General features: G+C 43.6%; 1 protein-coding gene across 1 annotated transcript; it reads left to right on the top strand.

The window, feature by feature from the left end:
• Positions 1 to 3,538: 3,538 nt before the first annotated feature.
• Positions 3,539 to 11,389, top strand: LOC115472377 (kynurenine formamidase-like). The gene is made up of 5 exons (XM_030206625.1): positions 3,539 to 3,954; positions 5,963 to 6,041; positions 6,537 to 6,672; positions 10,959 to 11,063; positions 11,209 to 11,389. The coding sequence occupies exons 1-5, from the start codon at positions 3,903 to 3,905 to the stop codon at positions 11,272 to 11,274; spliced, it is 438 nt and encodes a 145-aa protein (XP_030062485.1). The 5' UTR covers positions 3,539 to 3,902; the 3' UTR covers positions 11,275 to 11,389.
• The last annotated feature ends 5,174 nt before the right edge of the window (positions 11,390 to 16,563 follow it).

Genomic DNA, 16,563 nt, shown 5'->3' with positions numbered 1-16,563 from the left:
ATGTGATAAAATTTCATTGAGCCTGAAATCAGCTTGATGATGTGTTTTGAATCAGTGTATGCAGTGAATCTTACGTCTTTGATTGAAAGCCAATGCAGTTTTTCCCATAGGGTTTGGCGCTTTTACTCTCATTTTTCCGATATAAGCCTGGCTGCTGTCTTTTGAGCAGTTTGGATTTGTTCTTTGCATCCCACATAGATTCCGTTGCAATAGTCTAGATGGCTTAGTATCATAGATTGTACCAATTTGCGAAATATTTCCCTCGAGAAAAAAGGTTTCACTCGTTTGAGTTTCCACATTGAGTGGAACATTTTCTTTGTTGTTGATTTCACTTGACTCTCTAGTGTGAGGTTTTGGTCGATTGTAACTCCGAGAATTTTCAGGTAGTCTGGGGTGTTTATATTGGTGGGTTTGTTCGTGTTGTATTTGGATGAGAGGATGAGACAGTGCATTTTTTCTGTGTTAAGTTTGAGTTGAAATGCATTCGCCCATGAGTTCATGATGTTTAAGCTGAGTTTGATTTGTTGGTGATTTCCGTTAGATCATGTTTGTAAGGGATGTATAATGTGACATCGTCTGCGTAAATAAATGGGTTAAGGCCTTGGTTGGATAGGGCCTTGGCTAGTAGGGTCATCATTAGATTGAAAAGACTCGGTGATAGTGGTGATCCTTGAGGTACTCCGCAGGCTGCTTTCCATGGTGAAGATATGTTCGAATTTGACTTCACTTGATATGTTCTAGTAGTTAGGAAGCCCTTGATCCAGTTAAGTACACTACCACCTATCCCGAAGTATTCTAGGATATTTAATAGTATTTTGTGATTTACCATGTCGAATGCACTAGACATGTGGAATTGTAGGAGAAGTACATTTTTGCCTGTTGCAATTTCATGTTTGAATTTGGCTAATAGAGTGATTAGTACTGTTTCAGTGCTGTGGGAGGAACAAGATCCTGATTGTGATTCGTGTAATATTGAGAATTTGTTTATGTAGTCGGTAATTTGCATGGTTACCAAGCTTGCCTTCAGTTTGACTGCCAGTGGGATAGATGCTACTGGGCGGTAGTTGGTGATATCAGTTGTTTTTTTCTTGGTATCTTTTGGTCTTCGGGTGAGTAGGATGTTGCCGTTATCCTTAGGGAACAGACCATGTTGGAGCATGCAGTTTAAGTGGGATGTGAGGTCTGCTATGAAGCGGTGGGGAGCGGATTTTAGTAGGTAACTAGGGCAGGTATTCAATTTGCAGTGAGTCTTGGAGAACCTTTTAATCGCTTGGGTGACAGTTTCAACGGTGAGGGGGCGAAGCTTGTCCAGATTCTGTCTGCTGGGTATTTGCCATAGATTGGATCCATACACTCCATGAAGTTTTCGATGTCAGTGATGTTCTGAGATAATGTATTGCGTAAGTTTACTGTTTTTTTTCGTTGAAGTATTTGGCAAGTTTGTCTGCAGATGGGATGTCTGTATTGGTTGTGGTGACCAAGGAGGTGTCTAGTAGTTCACGAGGTAGTATAATTTCTTCTTGTCTACGTAGCCAAGTATCTGCATGGTGTACTATCACCATTCACTGGAGACTACTGTAATTCACTCTACGCCGGCTGTAAAGAGCAAATACTCAAAAAACTCCAGACAGCTCAAAACACGGCAGCCAGACTAATATTCGGCAAATCAAAATACGAAAGTGCAAAACCCCTACGAGAAAAACTACACTGGCTCCCACTCAAAGAACGCATCACGTTTAAACTCTGTACTTCCACCCAGGAACGCAAAAAAATCTTCTTGCACTTTCCTCAACCTTCATCCACCAAATTGCAAAGGCCTGAAATACAAATCAACGCACGCATTTACCTTTTCCTATATGAGCACGCAGCTCTGGAACGCGTTGCCACGCAACCTGAGAACTGTCTATGAAACTGACAAATTTCCGCAAACTACTGAAAACCTATCTCTTCGACAAGATATACAACAAAGATCAACACATGTAACTGTATAATCTTTGACTTATCCAGAAATGTTTCTTACTATCTTTTGCTTTAATACTATCATTTAACCCAAAACTTTGTTAATAATAAATGTATGTTCCCCTCTATTTCCCATATCCACGATGAATTGTAAGCCACATTGAGCCCGCAAAAAGTTGGGATAATGTGGGATACAAATGCAATAAATAAATAAATAGAGAAACCAGAGGCTTATCTGTACTGCTGACATACTTTCTGTCCTTGAAGAATATACATGTTGACCAAACACAATCAGGCATATTTTCAAAGCACTTAGCCTTCCAAAGTTCCATAGAAACCTATGGAACTTTGGAAGGCTAAGTGCTTTGAAAATATGCCTGAATGTCTCCACGAGTCCTGCATTGACGTCAATTCTGAGTCGACTCAACATTCTGAATTTTATTTTTTTGGCACCACATGTATGGAATACTTTACCAGTGAATATCTGATTGGAACTTTCCTTTCCAAAGTTTTGAAAACTTTGTTTTTTTTTATTGGCTTTTCAAGCTAATTCTGGATAATTATATTTTCCTGATATGGATTGCACACACCTTGACTGACAATTTGTAACTGTGTTTTTGTGATTTTCTTTGTGTATCATTACCATTTTTAACTTGTGTTTGAATGATTGTCTTCTTTCTTATTGGAATGACTTTCCTTTCTTGCTTTTTGTTGATAATTTTATTGTTAACCAATTTGGCCTATTGCTATGTAAAGGCGGTATATCAAGTTTTAAATAAACATAAACATAACAGCTTGCTGCATTGATGTCAGTTCTGATATCGGCTTGCTTGTCCTGGAACATGGTGAATTTATCAGCAGCTTCCAAGTAAAGTAAACAAGAGCTGTTATGCTTCTGTCAGACTTGATGTCTTCGCATTGTTCTAGAGGCTTTATAGATGCAATGTCAGAGTTTGCATATTGTAATCAGGTTGTTAATGCTGAATAATACCATGTATGTATGAGACCATATATGTGGCCACTTATGGAACTCACAGGTCTGGGCATAGTGCTCATAGTGCTTCAGTAGTGCTTGCTTGTAATCACCTCACTTCTCATTACAGATAATTTATAATATGTTAAATAGCACCAGTCCCAGTATAGACACCTACTACTACTATTATAAATCATACCCGCAGTACTCCACTATTCACCCTCCTCTGGTGATTAGTGTGATAAGTTGTACACACAAGTTATAGAATAGTGTCAATTACTATGTAACTATTTGCTTAATTAGCTGCTAATTGGTTATAATAGGTGTTAATTGGCACTATATTTACATTATTAGTCTTATATCCCTCCAGTACCTTTCTGAACTAATTTGCAACTTTCTTTAAATTAGTACCCTATTTTCTTACTCATGTTACTCTATCTTATTTAACTATATGTTCCATCTTTGCTTACACCCAATGCTAACGCCATTAACGGCAATATGTAAGCCACATTGAGCCTGCAAAAAGGTGGGAAAATGTGGGATACAAATGCAACAAATAATAATAAATACTGAGCGTTCTAGAGCTGCACAATACCCTTAAGGGGTGAATCACGAAGAACAACTTCCTTTCTCCATCTGCCAGTCAACGGACATAATCCACAAATTCTGGACTGATCTGTGGGATGCTAAGGAACTGGCTCTTACTGGGTAAGTCCAGTCTGGAGGTTTGCTGCCATGACACACCTGTGCTTTGTATTTGCACTTTCAGCAGTGAAGAAGACATGCAACCGTTTGACCTCATTTGACATGCAGGTCATTGTACATGAGCTCTCTGAATGAGGTGTGTGTGTATAAACTCTGAAAATACTAGGTTTTCTAAAGCTCGGCTAAGCTCTTTTACAATGCTTTCTGTCTTCTTTCTAGTGGGCTCTACCTTTGTGGCCATTCGGCAGGTGCTCACCTGGTTGCCATGGCACTTTCAACAGACTGGACAGATTACGGGGTGACACCTGATATTAAAGGTAAGAGCATGTCTTATAAGAGAGTGTTAGGATGGCAATTCCGTTATGTTGCATCTACACTGCGGTACAAGGGGGCCTGTGGTGGCATCAGCTGGCGGGTTTGCTGCATACCGAGGCCCCCTTTTACCACAGCAGGTAAAAGGCATTTGGTTTTAAAGGAAATGGCCATGCAGCAAGTTAATCCTTGGCTACGCAGCTGTTTTCTGGGGGAGCCCTTATCGTCAGCTATTTAGGAGGCGCTAACCGGTGCAGAAAATTTAAAACACTGGGGCACCAGAAATGACTCACGGAGAAGGCAGGCAGTACTACTGGGCTCCTGCCCGACTGGCGCGTGCCAAGGCTGTGGTAGTTGTACCATGGCGTTGTAAAAGGGTCCCTTAGGGATGGGATTAATACATCAGTGAAGAAAGAAGCCCCTTATGTGTCGAAGATTTGACTTTTGCTGAGTCCTATAAATGTGGTTCTTTCCGTACTCTTTTACTAAAGGATGATCTCATTATTACCTTGCCTTAGGTTTTGGCCTGTTTGGAGGTGGCTGGTTCTGATTTTAATACCTTGTACTGAGTTTAGGTAGTTATTACAGTTATTTTGATCTGATTTTCATTTTTGTTTTTATTTATTTTTTTTTTTTGAGTTTATATCTATAAATTATGAAGTATCTATGATATCATGTGCTGTAATATGTGTATCTTTTTTTTTTTTTTGTTTACCACCTTCACTTCCTTCAGAAGATCAAGTGACTGACAAATTACTGGAAATTTAACTTCTTTACGCAGCTCTTTTACCATTAAAATGATACATGGGGCTTGATATTCACAGCCAGGAATCACAAACTTGCAATTGGCCACTGTTTTTTGTTGGGTGGAGGAAAGATGTGGGAGCCTTCTGGTGTTTGAAGGCTCTTGAGGGAAGGTACGTGTGGGTGGGTTGGCAAGGAGGGATTGTTTCACCTGTTTTGATTTTGACTGCAGACAATTTTCCTTTTTTTTTTTTTTTTTGCCCTGAAGCCTTGTCAGGCCTCTCCTGCCTGTCTCTCTCTTGTCAAATGTTTTGCAGAGAAGTTGCTATGAAGGATTCAGTGTACCCAGAGACCTTTGAATGCTTCCTCAAAGGAGAGACAATTGGCTAAAATTAATGTCAAAAGAAGTGGGAAATCCTGCCAGTTTAATTCTGGAGTCAGACTGTAGTTAACATTGCTTTTGACTCGTAACCACTTGTAACCACTCGCCTCCTTCCTGTACACATTAATTGATTTGATTACTTTATTTTTTTGTCTATTAGATTGTAAGCTCTTTGAACAGGGACTGTCTTTCTTCAATGTTTGTGCAGCGCTGCGTACGCCTTGTAGCGCTATAGAAATGCTAAATAGTAGTAGTAGTAGTAGTACTGTTTGAAACAGGATGGACCTTCAGTCTGTCCCCGTATGGCAATACTTATGTAGAATATGAAGAAAAACTTTTTCAGGTACATTAGAAACAGAAAGCCTGTGAGGGAATCTGTGGGACCATTAAATCATGAAGGAGTAAAAGGGGCACTCAAGAAAGGACAGGCCATAGCGGTCTTCACCTTAGTGGCATGTGCAGCTCAGTGGGGAGGGGAAGACATGTTGACTGTAAGTCAAATACTGTCAGTAATACTTAGAGATGAAATGTGGGTATAACCAAAACTACATCATCTTTGGCTGTCTAGACAGTTGGCATGGTAGAGACTTAACAACCAGCATTTAAGCATGGGTGACCGGGGCTCGCACAGAGTGGCGGGCTCAACTAACCACCTTGTTGGGCAGATTGGATGACCCTATGGATCTTTATCTGCTGTCATTTACTGTGTTACTTTTTCTGTCCCTAGAGGGCTCACAATCTTAAGCTTTTGTACCTGGGGCAATGGAGGGTTAAGGGACTTGCCCAAGGTCACAAGGAGTGGCAGTGGGAATTGAATCCAAGTCCCCAGGTTCTCAGCCCACTCCACTAAGAAACCTGGCTCATCTTTTTCCCTCTTTGCTTTTCAGGGGCTTTCCTGGTGAGTGGCATCTATGACCTGCTCCCCATTACACACACCTATGTCAATGCAGCTCTTCGTATGTCAGAGTGAGTGCTGGGAGCTCGATAATATGAAGTGGAATCATGTGCTAAAATCTCATGCATCTAAATATTTACACTCTAGAGAAGAGGAAAGGTGTGGTGTGTGGACGGGGCGGGGGGGGGGGGAGGGCCCTGATTGAGGTTAGGGATTGGTTGGGGTGCCGCCTTTACATTAAGGGTTGGAATTCCTCCAGATTAATGGTCAGGGTCCCAACAGACTGAAAGTCTCCGAGTTTGGCTAGCAGCCTTACCCTGTTAGGAGCTGGGCCATAGGCATAATTTGAGGTGGGCATGGAGAGGCTGTTAGCTCCCCCCCCCCCCCCCCCCCCACTAACACTGACTTGGTCCCCCTGCTCCCAGTGCCAAACTTTACCATTTGCCCCAACCCCTTCCTTGTCCAAAAGTAAGCAGGTAAACTACACTGTTGAGCTGGACCTTTCTAGACTGGAGGTCTCATGATTGAAGGCTGAGACCCCCTTTGACTACTCTGTACTTTTGCAGGGAGCTTGCAGTAAGGAACAGCCCCATGCAGCATGTGATGGAGGTGAAGTCCCGGGCTGAGACCTGCTCCATTATGGTGGTTGTGGCAGAGTACGACTCACCAGAGTTCCGTAGACAGTCACAGGAGTACTTCCAGGTATCCTGTCACATGGCACAGAGAGGAGGACCAAGAACCAGTACAGCCCAGTTGAGGAGAGTGCTCTTTTGAGTCCATGCAAACACGTGTTTCACATTCGTAGTACTACATAAGAGTAGTTGCTGGTTCTGACCCTTAGACAGGAGCACAAGTAGTGACTGACACCTCCTGAGAACTCTTGGTCGGTATCACACAATCTAGTCTTAAGCCTGAATTTTCAGTTTTCACACAGTAAGGTATTGAGGCTGCTAAAACAAATAGCAAAAAGTAGGTAATATGAACTGTTAGAAGTCTCAGCAGAAACACAAGTAAAAAGCTAGATCTATCCTGTAGGCTGCCAGTTCAGTAACAAGCATTGCTCCTAGCAGAAATGCAGCCTGCCACATAGTGGGGTCTTTCTGGCAAGCTGTAATTATAGAATTAACTAGCAGCTAGATCTGACTAGCAGACTCCTGTTCAGAAACAACTGAAACACAGGCTGCCACATAGTGAGGTTTGTCTGGCAGAGTAGGAAACAGAGAAGGCAGATAGAAGACCATTGAGATGGACATGAGGGAAGCCACTGCTTGCCCTGGGATTGGTACCATGGAATGTTGCTACTAATTGGGTTTCTGCCAGGTACTTGTGACCTGGATTGGCCACTGCTGGAAGCAGGATACTGGGCTAGATGGACCATTGGTCTGACCCAGTATGGCTATTCTTATGACCTATCCAGTCTGCTCATCCATGCCGTCTACTATCCCTTTCTTTCCCTTAGAGATCCCAAGCGTTCTTGAATTCACAGTCTTTCAATGAAGAAGTATTTCCTCAGGTTACTTCTGTTTCTGTCCCCTTTCACTTTCATCTTAGGCCTCCTCATTCCAAAGCTTCCTTTCAGTTGAGGTGTGAAATGTGTGTATTTCCCCAAAATGGTTGCTTATTAATTTTGAAGATACAAATCTGTCCTGAATAAGGAGAGAGACCACCTGATATGTGGTCACAGTCTTTGATTTGACAGTAGGGAGATATCATTGTAGGAATAGCTGAGAGGACTCTAGGGGCTGATGGCTCTTTTTAAGATATGTTTTGTCCATCCAGTCTGTCATCATTTACTATGTTATAAGAAAGGAGGGATGAAAACAATGAAAAAAAAATCTGGAAGAATGAGTTTTCATGCTAAAAAGTCTAGAATTGTGAATTTAGGGCACAAACACTAGATACACATCATTTAGAAGGACAAGTTTAAAGTGGCCTCAAGGTAGCCAGGCAGTGCAGTAGTGACTGGAGATGATCAGTTGAATCACTGACAAGAGCCACACCAAGCACTGTGCTCACTTCTGGAGGCTGGATCTTCATAAGGACAGGAAGGGGGGGCAGAAAGTTTAGAAAAGTTTATAACGATGCAATACCTACCCTTTAAAAGAAAGATTCAAGACATTTAAACTTACAAATATTGGACAGGCTTCACTTACTAACAGGAAGAGAAACTTTTCTATAGCAACAGATTTTCAAGTTTAAGAGGCAGATGCGCAAAACTCCCCAGAAACATCTGCCTTTGTTGACATCGCATGCAAATGAGCTGCTTGCAAAAACAGCGAGCAGCTCAGTAGGGGAGGGGAAGCCAATCACTAAGCTGTGCAGGTGCAGAACAGCCAATCACTAAGCGTGGCTGCTCTGCACATGCTCAGAACAGTGTATGCTACCCATGGCTTGCATACAAGGTGGGTGTATGAAAGCCATGGGTAGTCTTTCCCCCACCCCCCCCCCCAAACATTTTTGATTCAAAGCCATCACAGCTGTGGTCAGAGAGAATGCGGCAATTTTTAATTTTTCCAGCGCGAAGTTAGCTGAGGGTGGCTGGGGAGTGCATGCGTTACACAAGCCCCAAGCTGCTGCCTTTCATTGTCTGGAGAATGTGGAAGCTTGGCTGGTCCTGCCTCCAAGTATGGCTATGGTCTCCCATGGCCCTATGCAAGGTCTGACAGCAGCCCTGCCCAGGACAGCCAAGAGGATCCCACCATAACATTTCCCCTGCTAAAGGTAGACTCATACAGAAAGTAGCAAAATTCTCTCCATGGATAACTTTAATCATCATCAATATCTATAAAACCCACAGAATTTTAAATTTATAAACGTTGTGGTTAATATAATTTATGCCAAAACAAGAATTACTTACCCATTCCTCCTGGGCAACAGATTGACATTTTTACATATCAAAAATTTTAAGTCTTCTTCTTCTATACTATTTAAATGTTTATTTTAACAATTACATAGAATACTCATCTGTAGTAATTACGTATGTCAGGTGCATACATGGAATGGCCCCCCCAGTGGAGGCAATGGAGACAACTGTGTCAGAATTTAAGGAAGGGTGGGACAAGCCTGTAGGATCCCTTAGGAAAAGGAGGAGTTAGTGGTTACTGTGGAAGAGCAGACTGGCTGGGCCATTTGGCCCTTATCTGCCATCATGTTTCTATGTTTTACCCCAGTTGTCTCAAGGATTGCCCCTAAAAAAAAAAAGTCAATACAGATGACAACCATATAACTTCCTTAAAACCAAAGAAAAATTAAATACCTTATCACCAGCTCCCTGGTATCACATTACCTCTTCCCAGTCATGATGGCAGCAGTGATTTTTTACTTTCACTTTTATAGGAAATTCCATCTTTGTCACGTCTATTAACTCCATCCCAAAACACTAATGTCATCCTCTCTACTTATAAATGTAACCGTCTTGGAGCCACAAATTATAATTGAAAAATCCACTTCTGCTCTCTCTTTAAAACCTTCTGAGTAGAAGGCACCAAGCGAAGTAACATCTAGATAGCTGCAAGGGGACATAAATTTCACTCCACCCTGCAAGTAATCTCCATCCCCTGTATTAAAATAACCCAACCTATAACATCCTTCTGGAAATGAAAGATAATAGAGATGCACCCAACATGGTCTAGTTGATAAATCTACCGTTGTAGTCTGAGCATTTTGATTTTGTCCGTGTCTTCTGCTTTTTCCTGTTCCCCCCCCCCCCCCCCGCCTTTCCAAGGTCTTCTACTTGGCATTTCTTATTTCTCCATGTCTGCTATCAATCTTCCTGCCCAGCCCATCTCCCTGCAGCTCCTCATGCCCCTTCTCAGCTTTCATCCAGCCTCTCATGCCTCCCACCCGAGTCTTCCGCATCTCCCCCCTCCATCCTTCCACAACACCTCTCATGTTACTCTTCCAGCTATTACTCACAGTGCTACTTCAAACTCCTCCTCTTCCCTTGCACTGCAATCTGACTCTGCAGACTTGAGTCGCACAGAAAGTTGGTGGAAGTCTTGCAAGACTTCCTGCACCGCGCAGCTCTGCAGAGCCCAATCACCAAAGAGGAGGAGTTTGAGGCCGAACCAATTACAAACTGGTGGCTCTGAAAGGGTTAAATGTAGAAGTACAGTGATGTCCTTAGTGTGACTGGTTTTGGGGTGCAGTTAATGGCAGTGAGATAGATGGGATTTCCTATAAAAGTGAAAAACACCACTGCCCTCTTGAGTGGGAAGAGATGCGATACCAGGGCGCTGGCAATAAAAATTAAGGCATTTAATTTGTCTGTGGTTTTAGGAGGGTATAAGAAGTTATAAGGTTCAGTGATCTGTATTGACTCAACTTTTTTCTAGCGGGCAATCCTCAAGACAGCTGGGGAAAAACATGAATTACATTGGATAGCAGTCCCCAACCTGACATACTTAATTACTATTTAATGGTTAAAAATAAACATTTAAAATAGTATAGAAAATTTAAGATTTTTGATATATAAAATTTTCAAATCTGTTGCCCAATGAGGTAGTAATTCTTGTTTTAGCAGAAGATATATTGCCCACAAGAGTCACTGCTGAAGACAAGAGCTATAAATTAAAAATTCTGTGACCTTCATAAGGGAGACATGTCTCAGGAAACTTTTATAGGTGTCCTGTTATAACATTTCCCCAAGTGAAATCTGAAGGAGGAAAGTTCAGAGGAAACAAGAAAATACAACCTTACCGAGAGGGTAGTAGACGGTGGAAACCAGAATGGTGAAAAGATTCAAGCATGTTTTGGGCAGATGTAGAAGATAAGTACGTAGGTCATCCAGGGCAGAAAAAGGACATTTAGGTCTGTGCATTCAATAGAAAGCTGGTACATTACAAAAGGCTTGGCAAACGCAGAGCACTCTCAAGACATACAGGTAGCACTGCCAAAGAAGAGCATATGGTTGATGCTATGGGGAACAGGAGACGTCATTTTATAAAACATTCAATCAGGAATGACACACCTCTCTCTCTCTCTCTCAGAGCTTGCAGGTCTTAGGATTAAATGTCTACCTTAAAGATATCGCTGGGGTCGATCATTTTGATGTGATTGAGAAGTTGTCCGACGACGACTATATCCTGACTCAGGTACATTAATGACCGAGGACTGTTCCTTCTCTCAGTTTATCTAGATCTAGTCTCAGTTTCCCCAACTCCCTAATGGGAAGGTGGTGAGTTAGAGAGCAGCTTGAAACAGAGACTAATAAAGAGGTTTTGTTTCTTTTCATTTTAGATGATTTTGAATATGATTTTACGCAGATCAACAATATGCCAGAAACCTCCTGCTGCCGATGAGTGAGCGGTTTTATTCTCGAGAAATTTCTTGCTGCAGCACTAGCTGTTAACCAAGGTGAAATCTGCATTTACCATTAATTTCCTTTCATGGAATCCTGCCAGATGAGGTTAGGTCTCCCTACCAGATGGAAGCAGAAAACACCTAACCAGACTCAAGTACCCAGTGGTAACTGGTGGTTCAGCTAGCCAAAGCTAATACATAATGTCCAAGTATGCAAAAAGCATCACAAAAAACCCCCCAAAACAAACAAACAAACCTATTTCAACAGGCCACACCTAACTCCTTTCCCTCACAGCAACCAGGGAGGGTACAAAAACCAGCAAGACAGTATATTTTTTGTTTTTACTGTTTCTCTACTTTCCTTAACTTTTACACGATGGGAGTTTTTTTTCTTTTAAATGTTTTCAAATTAGGGCTGTACATTGATTAAAAGTTTGAATTGCATAATTCATCGCATAAAGCGTCCTCTCAATTTCTTCCTGTACAGTGCAATATAGATGTAAATTCTCAAAACTGATTACTAAACTAAAAATAAAATAAACTCAGCAGACAACAAAGGTAAAAGAAATTATCTTTCTAATCATCTCCTTCCCTGTGCTGCCAGTTCTGTGCTCTGAATCGTTTCCAGGGCCTCCCATCTATTCACTATTTCTTTTTCCTTCTCCTTCCCTATGTCCATCTTTCTTCTATTTTTCTTCCTCCTTTTCAAATGTCTAGTTTCCATCTCCTCCCCAGTCACCATCTCCCTTGTTTTTCCCATCCCCTCTTTCCAGAACCTCTCTCTCCCGGCAAGCCTTCCTGAACTCTGGAACCCACCCTCCTCTCATGGTCCCCATTTCAACAAATCTTCCTTCACTTGACCCCCCCCCCCCCCCCAAACCCCATTTTCTCTTTCGCCTGAAAAATATCTTTCTGCACTTCTGAACCCTCGCCCGCTGTGGTCCGTGTTCTCTCTCCCTCCGACCCTGGCTTAAGCGCTGAAGGGCTGCTGCTTCTTTCATCCACCTCAAACCTCTGTAATGTTCTGCCTCTTCTGCGCAATTTGACATAGAGGGACAGTCCCTGCTCAAGGAGCTTACAATCTAAAAGACAAGTGAACAGTCAGTCAGAAAGGGGCAGTCTGGATTTACTGAACGGTAAGAGTTAGGTGCCGAACGCAGCATTAAAGAGGTGGGCTTTAAACAAAGACTTGAAGATGGGCAGGGAGGGGGCTCGGCGTAAGGGCTCAGGGTGAGGCGAGGCAGAATGAGCGGAGCCTGGAGTTGGCGGTGGGAGGGTACTGAGAGGAGGGATTTGTTCTGTGAACGGAGGTTTCGGGTGGGAACGTAAGGGGAGATGAGGGTAGAAAGGTAGTGAGGCGAGGCAGACAGTGCATTTGTAGGTAAGAAGGAGAAGCTTAAATTGAATGCGTATCTGATTGGAAGCCAGTGAAGTGACCTGAGGAGAGGGGTGATACGAGTATATCGGTTTCTGGCGGAATATAAGACGTGGCAGCAGAGTTCTGAACAGATTGAAGGGGGGATAGATGGCTAAATGGTGAGGCCCAGTGAGGAGTAAGTTGCAGTAGTCAAGGCGAAGAGGTAATGAGAGCGTGATGAGAGTTCGGGTGGTGTGTTCAGAGAGGAAAGGGCGAATTTTGCTGATGTTAAAGAGGAAGAAGCGACAGGTCTGGCTATCTGCTGGATATGCGCAGAGAAGAAGAGGAGGAGTCAAAGTGACACCGAGGTTGCGGGCAGATGAGATGGGGAGGATGAGGGTGTTATCAACTGAGATAGAAAGTGGAGGAAAAGTGGGTTTTGGTGGAAAGACGATGAGCTCTGGTCTTGGACATGTTCAGTTTCAGGTGGCGGTTGGACATCCAGGCAGCAATGTCGGATAAGCAGGCTGATACCTTTGCCTGGGTCTCTGCGGTGATGTCTGGTGTGGAGAGATACAGCTGGGTGTCATCAGCATAGAGATGATACTGGAAACCATGAGATGAGATCAGGGGGCCCAGGGAAGAGGTGTAGATTGAGAAGAGAAGGGGTCCAAGGACAGATCCCTGGGGAACACCAACAGATAGCAGGATATTACAGAGACGCTTCAGGCAAGTGAAGAATAGCAGCACGCCTTCAGCACTTGCAGATGCTACAGGCAATGTCACAAGGCTGAGTGTGCAGGTCCACAAGCACAAACTCAGTCTGGACAAAAGTTACAGTAGTCAAGCTTACTCATAACAAAAGCATGTACCAGTTTATCAACTGCTTTCAGTCAATACAGGTTTCAACTGTTGCAACATCCCGTAAGGGACTTGAATGGGATAGTGAAGAGCACTTCCGCCCACTCCAGTTCAGCCGAGTCAGAGGGCAGGACTCAAGGCAGACTGGAGTTAAATACCTCCTCCCCCCCCCCCCCCCCACCGAGGTTGAACAGATCATAGGCACCTGAGTGCAAAGGGGAACTAGGAGTAGCCTGCAGAGATTGTTACCTTAAAATTGCAAGAGAGAGACTTCAAAAGCCCAAGATAAGAAATGACTGTGTATTTATCCTGTGCAGCCCGTTAGGGGACAGTGCTCCAGGGACTTATAAAGCTCCAAATGATTGTATGGTTAAAGTGTCCAACCTGTGGAAAGAACAGAGCTAAAGATTTAAAACGAAACATGGATTTCATAATGTATCATCACAATGAAAACCTAAAGTTGTTATATGCTGTGAAAGCAGAACATTCAGGAAAGGATCATAAGACACTACATTTTGAGAAAGCCACATTACTGATGATTTATCTGGTTTTTAAATTAGATCATGCATGCACATCCAGTGTTAAAAAAAAAAAACAAACCAAACTTCAGGTTCTAAGAAATAGCCTCTTCCTGATCATTTTTTTAAATAATGGAGCTGGATGTCATCAGCAAAAAAAAAAGGTAGAAATAAATTTCCCAACTGTCCAATAATTTTTCTAAAGCTGTCAGATACAAATTAAAGTCAGCAAAAGAAGTGATCCTTATGAACACTTCATTTTAAGACCCTGTGCGTAGAAAGGAAAAATTAGGCCTCACCTGATAATTTTCTTTCCTTTAGGCCCTCCAGACCAGACAAGATGCTTGGGTTATGCACGCCTACCAGCAGAGGGAGACAAAACCACCAACTTTGAATATTCTATGGCTAGCCTGTGCAAACCCCCACAGCCAGTCAGTATTTAAGTATCAGTGCAAAGAAGAAAGACACCTGCAGAACCCTGTATTTCAGCACAACAAAAGATCACGCTTCCTGTCAGGCACCACTTGTAGCCTAAAGAGGAATAATAGACACGGAGTCCACCTTCCCCCCCTTCGAGGTCTTGCTCTTATGATTTTCGTCTTTTTTTTTTTTTTTTTAAAGTAGCATCGTGGTGCGAGAACATGAACTCATGTATCCTAGTAAACAACTGCAGCAAGCTTCCACAACAAACCACAAATAAACAAACAGGGAGGGCTCTTGACTGGTCTGAAGGGTCTAAAGGAAAGAAAATGAGCAGGTAAGGACTTATTTCTCCTTCCTGAGTGACTCTCCAGACTGGTCAAGAGCTTGGGAAGTACCAAAGCAGTAACCTCTAAGGGCGGGTCCCCTGAAAACTAGAATCCAAAACAGCAGCCTCAAAACCAGCATCCTCTTTTGCCTGTTCTGTAAGGCAAGGAAGACCACGCCGCTGCTCTACAGATATCCTGTGGTGGAAACCAGTGGGCGTACCAAGGGGGGGGCGGTCCAACCCCGGGTGCACGCCACTGGGGGGTGGGGGGGTGCCGCGACGCGCACCTGTGGGCTCAGAGTTCGCCTAAGCTAACTTCGCTGGTTCGCTGCAGCTCCCTCCCTCTGCCCCGGAACAGGTTACTTCCTGTTCTGGGGCAGAGGGGGAGCTGCAGCGAACCAGCGAAGTTAGCGCAGCGAAACTCTGAGCCCACAGGTGCGCCCGGGGGGGGGGGGAGGTGTCATTTCGCAGGGGGGCGCATTGGCGATCCGCCCCGGGTGTCATCGAGGGTAGGAACGCCACTGGGTGGAACCAAACTGCTCTCTGCCCAGGAAGCTGTGCTTTAAATGCCATTGGAAGACTGTTACCTCCGAGTAAATATGCCAAAGCAATTGCGTCCTTCAACCACCAAGCAAGTCGCAATCCTCTTCTTGGGGCTGCCATATAGCACAAACTGGTCCAAGGCGCAAAAATCCTCCGTCCATCTCAGATAATGCTTCAAAACACTCCTTCTATCCAACTTCACCTTCACCAAACGACTGTGTTCCGTATTCCCTGGTCCTATCTCCAAGAACCAGCAAAGAGATAACCCGATTCACATGAAATCTGAAACCACCTTGAACAAAAGAGAGAACTGTCTTCAAAGAAACTTTTTTCTTGAGGGAAAAAAAAAAAGTAAAAATTGTTCCCCACAGGACAATGCCTAAAATTCTGAAGTTCTCCACACCGAAGAGATAGCCACCAAAAACATTGCCTTCAAGGTGAGATCTTTACAGGAGGACTCCAGCGGCTCAAAAGGAGCATCAACCAGAACCTCCAAAACAAGGTTCAAATCCTGAGGCACAAAAGGGCAGAGGCCGAAGCATCACCCCATGAAGAAACCACACCACATCTGGAGAAGCAACCAAGGAAACCCCCTGAACCTTACCCTGGAAGCAAGCCAAGGCCGCTACTTGCATGCCTTCAAATAGGACACAGCTAGACCAGCAAGCCAAGGCTGCTACTTGCATGCCTTCAAGGAGGACAAAGCCAGACCTCTTTCTAGGCTATCTTGCAGAAATTACAAGATCTCCACAAAAGAAGCCTGAAGAGACTGCTAAGACTTATCCTAGCACCACTTCTCAAAAATGCACCACACTCAAACATAAGCCAAAGAAGTTGACCTTTTGCGCAACTGCAGCATCATAGAAATCACCCGAACAGAAAATCCATTCTTCCTCAGCCGCGCCTGTTCAAGAGCCAAGCCATAAGCAACAACAGAGATGGGTCTGGCATCACAATCATGCCCTGATGCAACAAATTCTCCAGCCCCAGAAGCAGCAGAGGATCCTGTACCACTAGATGAATTATGTTCCCAATCCGTGGCTGAAGCAACCAAAATCACTGGACCCAAGTGCCGCTCTATCTGCTGCACAACCCAACCCAAGGCCCAAGGCGGAAACACAAAGCAGGACTCAAGGTTGCCATGGGAAAACCAATGCATCAGGCCCTTCAGAACAAGGATCCTTTCAACAACTGAAGAAGCAAGGCACCCAAGCATTGCTTACCGTTGCCATGAGATCCACCTCATGAGATCCATGCCTCAGCAT

The sequence above is a fragment of the Microcaecilia unicolor genome, chromosome 6 (assembly GCF_901765095.1).
Source record: "Microcaecilia unicolor chromosome 6, aMicUni1.1, whole genome shotgun sequence".
NCBI lineage: Eukaryota > Metazoa > Chordata > Amphibia > Gymnophiona > Siphonopidae > Microcaecilia > Microcaecilia unicolor.
Note: the sequence above shows the minus strand (reverse complement) of the source record. Positions and strands in the feature narration are given on the sequence as shown.